Below are 12,731 nucleotides of genomic sequence, written 5' to 3' on the forward strand. Positions count from 1 at the left end.
TTTTCATATGTATATGTTTCAGATCTCCATCATTCTAGATGTTATAGTTCATGAATAAAGGATATCAAGAAACAGTAGTCCATACTCATTTAGCGACAAGAGCCGTTACAAATTCATCCAAGCTAGTCGTTAACCTCCCCACAGGAATTATGCTGCTATTCTGAGTGAAATTGGAAATTGTCGGTTCAGAACACAACATTATACAATATGTCATTTGATAGATGAAAACTTTGACTTTCTATTGGTTATAGGTAATATATAATGAAATGTAAGAAAGAACTATCAACAAATTGTGAAAGAGAGGGTGTGGCAGAAGGGGTCTGATTTTCTATTCGATAACTCTGTAACAAAAAATTTAAGACTATAAAAATTATGGTTTCTCTGAGCAATAACGATTCTATAGAGAGTAATTTATGTTTAATTTCATACATTTTCGAGGAGTGATGGATAAAATAGGGATGATAACATGCTAAGACAAAATGTGTCACGTGGGTCACACTAGTGGAAATTTATGACTTTTAAATATTCCCTTTTAGAATTAAGAACTTAAAACTTGTATACTATTAAAATATGGATTATCAGCTAAGATTTCATGCTATTTTAATTGGTATAACATAAACAAAAAGTAGTGTAATAAAATTTTGAATGTAAGACACTAAAACCTTGTGTCATACACGAAGAGGATACCCAGGACAAAAGGGTTAACTATGAAATAGGAAAACCCATTTTGTCTACACTTGTTACCACTACAGCTGTGCCATGTATGATTACAGGACCCTCCTGGAGTACTCCATTTATCAAGTAAGAAAATTTTGCAGGCCAGTTCAAGAACATCACACAATCGAGAAATCAACTGACTATGATGGAAAGGTACCATGCAAGGCGTATCAGGCTCAGTTCCAAATAATTTCCAAAGTGAATGGATGAAATAGTGCTGCTCACTAAAAAGAAACAGCCTTAAAAACATTAAGCAATTTTTCATATGAAAGCTGTAACAACTGTCAAACACTGAAGACAGGATTCTACCATTGGCTTTTTAAAAGGCATAGGCTCTACTCCTTTCAATAATCTCTTCAAAATTCTTCATTTAAGAATGACCAATTCAATTTGATTTAAGTTATATTTGTCTTTTCCACTTTTAAATGGCAAAGTAAATTTACTAAGCTAAAATTCCTGCCTTATAGTAATTCCCATGCTATGCTATAGATTACATATTACATGAATTATTATTATCTATATAATACATTAATTAAAACAATAAAGTCCTTTACATAAAATTCTACAAACTTTTTGAATTATCGCACTATATGGAGGCCTACTGTATCTTTTTTCTCTCCTGAACAGTATTGAAGTGCCATTGGTTAGTGAAGCTATTGTCTAGTGAATCAGGAAACATAGTTGTAATCCCTATGTAAGGATGGGTTGTGTTAAAAATGGCAGCCTGTACATCATGTACAGGACATCGACAAAACCCAACCAAAGGGATACAGACAAAAAAGCCCTTCACTAAACAAGTATAAAACTGGCTCAAAAGATTGGCTAACCTTCTTTGACATTTAGAAAACAGGCCAGAAAAACTTCGATTCTCTTCATCTTGCTTCTTTTCCCGTCATATGTAACTCGTAAACCACAGTGTGTCTATGACCAGCATGGACACCAATACACTTCACTACTTCCTAGGATGTGCCTTTTCATACTTAGGGCAGCAATTGATCCACGATAGGTTAGTTACAGCCCAAAGTACTAATCACAGTTTCTGACCAGTAAGCCATTATGTGCCTTATATGGAAGTAGACAATCTACCGTATACTCCTTACCATGCCACTCAGTATTCTGGTGATGATTTATCTTGCTTCAAGAAGTAATGTCTTTAGATTATATTATGGCTCCCTATAGAATAGTACTGAGTAAGTTGGTGAAATGGTGCCTTCCACCTACAAGTTACAACTCCACTGGAAGTCAAGACTTAGACTTGTAAAAAGTGCAGAAACTAACAAAAAAAATTTATTCTAAAATTGTTGGGATGTAGGGATGCAAAAAGATAAGAATCTAGAGAGCATTTGGGATGGGAGAAAAATCTGTATTACCCATTTCTGCATTCCCCCACCTAATATATATACAAGATATACAAGACTGTTTAATTTAAGAGTTATTATTTAGTTTACATAACAAGAGTGTTAAAAGAGTGTTAATTATTTTAAAAGTGATAGTTATGACAAGTTTTGTTACATAATTCTGAATGAGTCATACGTTGTGTGAAAGAAAAAGTGAAGTTAGCCAGCATGTAAGTTTAGCCATAATTGGTGATTCCTAAAGTGAATTTATCAATGATTGTATTGTGATAAAAGAGAAGGAATAATCTGTCTTGTCATTTGGGTTCTAAAGTAACTGATCCAATCTATGTGGACTTTTGATGAAAAGGTGAATTATTTCAAGCTCTAGGTTCAACTGTGGTAACAACAATAGTGTAACAAACATGTTTGTACATACTTTTGACTTATTTTGAATATATACTATTTTAAAACAAGATGATTGTGCACTGTCTGTTTATTGTTGACTTTTATCACCAACAGGTCACAGATACCTACTGTAAAGTATCCCAGCCCATATAAAAACCTGACAATATGCATCCACCCTGTGAGTACAGTTTATGAGTGGTGGAATGCAGGAATTGGTAGTGCAGATTTTCCTCCCATTCCAAATGTTCTCTAGTTTTTGATCTTTTATTATTCCTATATCCCAACAATATTAGAATATAATTTTTTGTAACCAGTTGAATAAAATACTAGGCCTCTACGTTATTCCCAGATTATTTGTTTACTTTACAGAAATTACAACTTTTTATGAAGAAAAAAAAATCATAAATCAGTTTTACTATGGTTATTGTAGTTCAGGGTTGTTGTTGAACTGAAAATTATACAGCCTAATTTTATCAATGGATGTACACAAAACACTTTCTGTAATCACCTTGAGTGGTCCTTCATAGGACATTAATATGGAAATAAGAAAGTCAATGAAACAGAGAAGGAATAGTAAATGCACCAAAATAGTGTCAAAATGTCAGGTGTTGGGCAACAAAAAAGTATGCATCAGCAATGCCAGGCCTAATGTTGCCACCTTAAACACATAAATACATAATAAAATACTTATCCACATCAAAGTACATGCATTATTGTGTATTATGTGTACCAAGTCTAGTAATGATAAATAATACAGATAAATATATAAAATAAATAAAATACTTTCGTATTCTAATATTCCTTTTCTTTGGTACTTACATTTTCAGAAAATACACATAACATAATGATCGTTAAATGCTAAGCCCATCATTCACAAAAATTTTACATCTGAGTTTTAAACCTAGTCAGCATTAAATATAAGCCTAAATCTCTGAATTTAGATCATAGCATATTAAAAGTTTGAATTTTATAATTCAAAAAAATATAAAACCAATTATTCTCAGGTTAATACTAGCAATCTAAAATTTTTAATTATAATCTTCCATAACATTCACAATAATTTAGCTTCTAAGTTTTAGGCTTAAGTAGTATTCAATGGAATCCAAGGCTTAATTGTCTGAACATAGAAGATTGTGTAGTTGTTATGTGTAGTTTATTATTAAATTACTATAAAATTATACAATAAAAGCATATTACACCATGTTATCTACTGTACAGAGATAAAATCTAATCAAACCAATAACTAGATAGTACATTGCAACTGGTGCTAAAATCCAGTTTAAATGCCACAAACAAATGAGATTAGTGATACCTTTCCACTGAGAAAGAATACCAGTTCATTACAGATTAAGTCCCAGGTACCTGCTGGTATCTAATATATATGTGGGTAGACTAGAACAACTGAGATTAAATGTCTTTCTCGAGGACACAACCAGATATCGCAAGCATCCCAAACCTGCAACATTCTGACTATAAGTCAAAAGCAATAGCCACTGGGCCACACTGTCCCCTGTACATAGGTTGAATGCATCATACTAAAACAATTTTGGAGCCTCATTTCATTCTTACAGTCCATTTCACCATATATAATCATGCTCTGTTTCATGAATATAATCTTTCATAACATTCATAATAATTTAGCTTCTAAGTTTTAGGCTTAAGCAGTATTTAATGGAATCCAAGGCTTAATTGTCTGAATGTAGAATATTGAGTAGTTGCTATGTAGCATAGTTTCTCCTGTAAGGCTATCATGTCAATTGCACACATTTCTCCTTCTTGTAGGCTTTCCATAAGCCACCTGCCACCTGAGGATGAGATTTTTCTTAGTACCCATTTTTAACAATCTAACCACACAAAAATCTACAAGTGCTGCTGCATTTGACAACTTAACCAATATGTTTTTGTATGGACTAGCACAAATAACCATTTCATTCTCTGGCTGCTTGATTTATGTGACAGTAGAACAGATATATCAAGGAAGCAACTTATGTACACGTGACAGTTGTGGTCACGAAACCTCTCATAATAAACCATAAAAGTGTGATCTTAGAATATAATACAATGTGGTATAAGAGGCAAGTACTTATTTAAGATACTCTTTCTTTGAAAATTGAATAATTTATTCAACCTACAGGTACTGATGTTTCAGAAATTAATTTTTGTTTTTGCTTTTTTTAAAATTAAAAACAAACAAAAAACAGATTGACAAAAGTTCAAGTGAGGCCATATCAAATACAACAAACAATGAAATTTGATTTAAATAAATTTATTTTACACACTACCTTTCCATCTTTTTTATAATCCCACTGTCCTCCAGAGACATTAATATTCGATTCTTTTTCCTGAAGATCATCTCCAATAGTCTGAGATTTGACTGCTTCTTGAGCATTAACTTGGATTACTTTATTCTCATCTTGTCTGATTGAAACTTTAAGAATTTCACCCACATCAACAATATCTTTTTTATTAACATATTCTGCATCTGACATTTTCACTTCCTGACTTTTAATTTCACTGTCTTCCTTTGATCGTCCTTCTGAGAAAATTTCTTGTCCTTCAACAGTAGTTTCCTTTTTTTTTATTAGTTTTTCAAATGATACTTCCTCTAGTTTTTGTAGCCCCAAATTAATGTCAGCTTCATGATGATGTGTTGTTGAGTCATCTTGTTTTAGAAACCTTAACTGTGTTGCAAACAAACTTTTGTTAGACACATTTGAGTGAAGATACTATTGATAATTATCTCAATATGTATATACATTATTTTACTTACTGAAATGAACTAATTGAAGAAATGAGGATTGGTTTGAACTATTTGATTAACATAAATTCTTCTTTAGCAGTGCCAATGATTTTCGTGTAGTTCTGCTTCCACTATAATTTTACTTCATTTAACAGCTACATCACTGTTGACACAAGATACTGGTAAATAAGAGAAGAACTCTTCAATGATGTAATTGTATCTTTTGCACTACAATCCTGTTTAATCTTAACTGTAGTTTAAAAATTAGTTTTAGTTCAAGCTGTAGATACACATATTTCAAAGGTTTTGTTAAATAATCCCTAATAGTGCTATCTTATGACATTTGATGCAATTTGACAGTTATATTAAGTTTGAACTACAGCCAAATGTTTTTTAAGAAGTACATCTTTGCAGACAGTTGGTGAATAAGTTATTAATACATCTTTACAAAACAGAATCTGGTGAATCAAGTTATTTTTTTATTTATTTTCACAATTCTGAGTTATTAAACTAATAGTACCTAGAAGTAGATATTAAAACACTTTTTATTGCAAAGATAAAATGTCTTTACTACAGCATTCTTGTTATTTACAAATAACTCATCTTTGATGTGAACATATTTTATCAAATCAATTATAAAATCTTTGTCAGCTCAAGTGAAAACATAGTAAAGTTCAAAAGTAGTTCTCATAAACCTTTCAAATAACCCAACTTAAATGAAAATGTAAGAAATTCTAAACTGTACTTTTTTTAGGTTAAAAATCTTTGGAGCTGAGTTTCATAGTTTCATTACACAGTAACCAAATAAAATGACAGTAATTACATTTTCTTTGATATTTCAGTTTTTTTTTAATCAGTATTAACACTAGAAATCTTACACTTACACCAAATAAACTATATAAATTTTGCTTTAAAAGAATATTTTAACTTGAATAAGTTAACCCTAATATAAAACAATAGTAGCAAGAAAGAAGATACTTTAGGCTTTTGATTTCAGATTATTTATTCAACAGGTTTCCATTAAGACTGTTCTAATAGTACTCCATTTCTCTCTATTTCTATTTCTATGTAAAAGAAGACAATTCCTACTTTATCACATATATGTTTCAATTTGATAAGAATAAAGCATATTTCAGTTTTAATAGTCTTCATTACTTAACAAAAGAAATAAAATTCAATGTTTTCTTACTTTACGCTTCAACTGGGTGACAACTCGCTGAACTTCCCACAGCTGTTCTTCTTTCTTTGTGTTTCTCAACCCTGCATTAAGTTCAGAGTGTAGTTGTGCAAGAAGATCTTCTTGTTTGGCTAACTCATCTTCTATTGCTCCTGGAGTATCAGGGAGCTCTAAAGATAACCGAGATGTTTCTGGCCTTATTGGAGGAATATACCTAGAATTAACATAAAACAGGTGGACATAACTGCAGTCACAGAAAATTCAGTGCAGTTATACTTACCTAAATAAACTTATTTTGATAGTACTGGATGTCAGTTTCTTATGTTATTCTCCTACAAACAATAATATATAATAAGAACTGGATTCAAACTTTACTAAATAAAACTTAAAAATAAATAACTTCTGATGCAATAGTAATCCTAATTTCTCGCTCTTTAAAATTAAAATCTGATCCAAAAAAATGTGAATTTTTATTGGTCATTGGTAAGGAATATCCTGAGGTGTACTTAAAACCAAAAGTTAGGTTACTAAGACCACAATAAACATAAATTTGAAAACATTTGCTTAGAAGAATTGTAAGTTAACCAAAAAATGAAAAAACTGACACAACTGTTTAACAAACAGAAAACAGCACTGCACAGAACAAATAGAGCATGTGAGTTTTTAGTTTATACGAAAGGAATTAAAAACAACTTTAAATCTTCATCTTTCAGTTTGGGTAACCTGTATGAAATGCAGCTGGATAAGAAGACAAATTTCAATTTACAAATGTCATACAGGTAACAATGTAAGAGAGAATTAAAATTATGTAGGTTTAATATTACATAATACTTACTTATTATTACTTGTGACATTATACAGTATGGTTATTCTACAATAAAATATGATATTGTGTTCATAGTTTTCTACATTTGAATTGATGGTAGTATACCTAGCTATTTATAGTGAATGTTGCCAAAATTTCTTATTTCATATTCTAAAATTAACCTAACCATTATACTGAATGCTGCTAAACTTCCTAACTTTGTATTGTAATATTAAACTACTTAGTTACATTGAGTGCTTCTAAAATTCCTTTTATTCTAATAGTATCTAAGCTATTTACACTAAATGTTTCCAGAATTCTGTATTTTATATTCTAATATTTACCTAGCTGTTTACACTGAATGTTCCTGAAATGTCTTGTGTATATTCTAATATTAGCCTAGCTGTTTACACTGAATGCTTCCAAAATTCCTTATTTTATATCCTAATATTACATATATTTAGTTATAAAAAATTAACAGAAATAGCAATATTTTTCACATCAACTGCTTGTACTGTATTAAAGTGAACATGGTTAATTAATCATTAACTTTTAAGTTTAAACAACCTTCTCTAAGCTGTGCTATTTAAAACCATACTAGTTCAAAAAGGTCTTTATGCACCAAACCAGCTCCTGTATGTAAATATAAATTCAACTAACACTATTTTGTTAATTGATATGATCTTGGCTGAAGGAGGTACAGGTAAGTAAATTAAAATAATCTTGCACCACAGAAGCACAAACCTGCATTCATTCACAAAACTAAATTATTAAAAGTCCTAAATTATTGTTTTTTATTAAAAAAACCTAGTACAACAGTATAAACAAGCATGTGAATAAGACTACAAGCTAAAACATTTTAGACACAATATATTCTGCCAATCTTATATTAATTTTGTGAAGATAATTTCTTTGTAAGATACTTCATTATTTATTTATTCAACTTCATTTAACTCAAGGTTGTAAGTCAATTTCAAAATTTCTTGAGATTTGATGCTACTGACGATATTATCTCAACGACATTAACGTTTATAAAAGAAAATAAATGTTATATTATGCAGCAATTTAGAATATGTTTATTGTGTAATCTTTTTTTTTTCTCTTTGAGCAAAATACACATGGCACAGATATTAATCTCCTGTTAGTTTCTTCTTCATTTCTTGATATGCATTTATAAAGAAATTCACCGATGTTCTGAAAAAATGATATACGATTTTAATCTAATGACAAAGCAATAAAAATTCAAGTATATTTATGTTCATATAAAGTTCCAAAGCTACAATACAATAGTTGTTAGTAGCAAAAGAACCCCTACAAAATTAGATACCACTGTCTCAGCTATTTCAACTAGCATAGCACATTTATGGGTAGAAATATGAATACAAACTCAAATTTTGTAGAAAGATCTGAATTCATCCTTAATTATAAGAACTTAGTTGTACAGAAATGCACTACAGATATATTTGATAATGACTGAAATTAAGCTATTTCTTTACATCTAGTAAAAATATACAAACAATATAATGCACAGATGTTAGAGGATTGATTTGATATTTGTTGAATTTCAAGCAAAACTACATGTGGGCTACCAGCACTAGCAGTCTCTAATTTGAAGAGACAGATTAGAGCAGCATTTCTCAAACTGGTGTATTCCAGGGGGTTCCTTGAGTCATGTCCAAAATTTCATAAAAATATTTTTAAAGAAATATGATTTTTAGAATAAAAAATAGTTTTGTAAAATTAAATTTATCTGAATTAAAACATTTAATTTTGGAATACAGCTTTTCATGAACACGGAATCCTTTTTTCAAAACAAAAACAGTGATAGGCTTGGGGGTTTGCAAAAAATTTGGAATTAAAAGGGGTCCTTGGGTTACTAAAGTTTGACAACCACTGGACCGGAGGGTTTATTTGTTTGTTTTATCACAAAGTTACATAACAAGCTATCTGTGCTCTGTCCATCACAGGAAATTGAATTTTATCACTAAGTCTGTAAACTTTTCACTGACTCACTGAAGGACTAGACTAGAAAGAAGGCAGCTAATCAACACCACTCACTGCCAACCATTGCTACTCTTGAATATAGGGATTTGACTGTGATATAATCTCAGGTTCACATTCTGGTATATTAACCAATGGGTCATGCTTGGCCATATAAAATTAAATAAGGTAATTTATGTAAAGCATTCCAGTTTCATTAAAATTACTGATTTTGTCATACATTTAATTTTTTGGTTACTCTTTCACTAAACCAATGTTTCCCACCATTTTACTTGCTGGATAATGAAAATTACTATGCTTTCAACTCTTCCATAACTGTGTATGAATGCATGTTGATTAGGTAACGTTTTAAAAATTTGGATATCTTACTTTTGGGAGGTCTTGGTCTCAATGTTTTACAGGTTTCAAAAATGAGACTGGCTAAATTTAAAAGTTTTAACAGCATTAGACCAGTCACCTACCCAGGATTATTAAGCACTAAATATCAATTATATGGCAGTTCATACAAGACATGGTGTAGCATCAAAGATTTTTACTAGTAAACCTATGCATAATGCAATGTATAGTCCATAAACAAAAATAAGGGAGGTACTATAAGCATTTTAAAGGTGTACAGTATTCAATATGTCTTTGTAGATCTGCTGTGATCCTTTTTGGCTTCAATGATCATAAAGAATTTACTGACACCAGTACTGGGTTTAGTATCATTTCTGACCCCCCCCCCCCCCTCCATAGTAGGAGATGTTAAAACAAAGACTGTGGGGTTAACATGTAAGGTATTTGCAGTTAAGATACTAATAAAGTTTGTTTGATGCTTGTGAATTTTATTCTTCTTGCTTTTTTTCTGTGTAATTTATTACAAGGTCTCGGTCTTGGACTCGACCCCTAAGGTCTCAGTCTCAGGTCCTGGACATTGAGGTCTCGACTACCACACTTGCCTTACTCCAGCTGCTAGAACGTGTGCCCAAAGAGAAGTCTGTCTACATCCAGTATTTTTTTTCTTGGGAAGTTCCGTGAGGTCAAGCTAAAATGTATATTTTTGGCTTGGTTACTGTTCTGATTGAAAGGCAGGTAGAAAGATTTGTCTTCCATTGAATTATTGTTGAGATTGACCCACAATGTGTATAGCTAGAAACTGTATATGACCAACTTAAGTTGAGCTAGTTTAACACAATATTACCAGAAAAATTTATTTTGCTCAATGGAGTTTTCCTTCTCCAACAGCTGTTTTACTACCAAGCCAATCAGCTAGTATAACAGAGCAATGTGCATGCAGTAAATTTGCTACCAGGGAACAAATGCACACAACTGTTCTATTAATAGACTGTTTTTTGTTTTGTTGTTTTACTTAATAACTGTGTCTAATCACATTATTTCTCAGGTCAAGTTTGATTTATTTACTCTCTGAGGTACATTTATCTGTTGCTCTGCAGTTTCACTTGAGAACACTATGATTGTTTAATGATTTTTTTTTATGTAGAAGTATTTACTAGTTATACAGTACCTTTAACACATATATTAAGTAGTTGTAATATATTTCTATAAACTATCAAAGTTAAATGGTATATTACAGCTATATAAGCATATAGCATAAAATATAAATTCAAAGTTAAATGGGTGCTTTGAATTGTTTTTAAATGATATTTAATGATGAAAGACAATTTTTGCTAATGACAATACATAGTATCAAAGGTTTAAGTTAACTGTTGACAATGTTGAAATATATAGCTACAATCACAGGTAGTTTAGGTTTTTAAGCCCATTCTACGAAAGAGATCTTTCCACCCATGTGATTCCAAAGATATATTCAAGAGAAGTGCTTATTAAGTGGAAAACAGCAGTCTAAATGAATTTCTGAGAACCCTGATATATAAATTTAATCACAATTTCATGAACAATGGAATTGAGAAAAGAGATGTAACATTAACAATGCACAGTAATATTTAGCCTAAAAATCCAGATGATACTGATGATTGTAAGCAAGTTTAATGCATATTTACCAAACCACCATAAAGGATTCCAAGGACCCCATTATCTTAGTAATATCAATACCATACTTACTTTTTAATTTCTATATGCTTAAAAAGGACATCACTGTGAGAAAAAAGAGCATGTAAAATTCTGGGACTCATATGCATTCTTGAGCTTAGAACAATACATGCATTCTGCAAATTCATTTTGTTTCTCTTTTCCTGAAACAAAAAGCAAATTTTTCATATCAGTACACTAAAAGTAAAGGATTCATATAAAACACACCATGTGATTGCAAAGCAAAAATAAAAAAAATTATTGAAACATTTCAACAGTTTTGAATAGAGTTGTTTAAACATTTGTTTAACAACGAGTAAAAGTTTGGAATGGTCTATTTCTTCATTAGGGGTGTGTCTGTGAACCAGACTAGTTTCGGAGAATTCCACTCCTCATGATATCCCTGGACACTACCACCAATGAAATATCAGACCAAACCAAGCCTTTATGGTAGTGAGGTACCGAAAACTGATGGTAGTGTCCAGGGTCACTGATGAGGAGTGGAATTCTCCAAAACTGACACACTCCTAATGAAAGAATAGACAATTCCAAGCTTTTACTCGTTGTTAAACAAATGTTTAAATAACTCTATTCAATTATGTACCAGTTGCCTAGTGTCAGCTGACAATACGAAGAATTGAATTGTGGCGGAATGCTACAATTTCTTCAAATACCTATAGAATGATGGGTTTCTTTTTTGTGAGTGTAAAACACTTAAATGCACCATTTCCATTTCAACAATTTGTCAATTGGCTTATGACTTTCAACAATAAAAACTACAGCATAAGATGAAATCCACCTATTGCTTTATTAACTCTGTTATGACTGAAAATTTGTAGTTTTGCTCTATCCAATCATATCTAAAATTAATTTATAGCTGTTTCCAAAGATGTGTTTCATTAGTAGTAAATGATAAAACCACTTGACATAACACCATAAAAGTCTGGAAACCAGGGTCTGTACAAAACTTAAGCAGAAAATGACAAGAAAAATACTTGAAAAACAAGAAATGGAAGATATATTCTCAAGAAATGATAATTTCTTATCACAAATAAAACTATTCTTTGAGATGAAAAATTTAAAAAAACTTCAACAAGTGTGTGTTTGTAGTTCATTTTGCTTTAGAGTTGAGAAGAAATGAAAATTTGAACACTTTTCATTTTTCTTCTTCATGAACTTTACTAAATACACTGAGTGGTCACAAGTAAATAGACACCTAATTTTTCGTCATTTAACTGATTTATGCTAACTAATTTGTGTTCACAGAGCACTATATAAATTAAAATGGCCTGCACACTAATTATCTTGTGCTACAACATGCCTAGAACTCAAGGTTCTCTCGAATTGTCAGATTTTGTTAAAGGAAGGATAGTTGGTCAAGCAGATGGGTTATCGTTGCAGAGCAGCTAGACGGAAGCCCTTATTAAGACCTGCCAACATAGTCAGACGAAGGAAGTGGGCACGTGATATGATGACAAAGCCTCTGGACTTTTTGGAAGACTGTATTGTTCTCAGACAATT

General features: G+C 31.2%; 1 protein-coding gene across 3 annotated transcripts in view; it reads right to left on the reverse strand.

Annotated features, from left to right (window-relative positions):
- LOC106456961 (ralA-binding protein 1-like) overlaps positions 1-12,731 on the reverse strand; it is a 194,714-nt gene that overhangs the window by 49,505 nt on the left and 132,478 nt on the right. For all 3 annotated transcript variants that reach the window (XM_013916338.2, XM_022382754.1, XM_022382755.1), the window contains exons 8-10: positions 11,244-11,374; positions 6,389-6,590; positions 4,742-5,140 (exon numbers count right to left, since the gene is read on the reverse strand). In XM_013916338.2, the coding sequence (XP_013771792.1) occupies positions 4,742-5,140; positions 6,389-6,590; positions 11,244-11,374 (732 nt within the window). The remainder of the gene's footprint in view (positions 1-4,741; positions 5,141-6,388; positions 6,591-11,243; positions 11,375-12,731) is intronic.

The sequence above is a fragment of the Limulus polyphemus genome, unplaced genomic scaffold (genome assembly GCF_000517525.1).
Source record: "Limulus polyphemus unplaced genomic scaffold, Limulus_polyphemus-2.1.2 Scaffold275, whole genome shotgun sequence".
NCBI classification, from domain to species: Eukaryota; Metazoa; Arthropoda; class Merostomata; order Xiphosura; family Limulidae; genus Limulus; species Limulus polyphemus.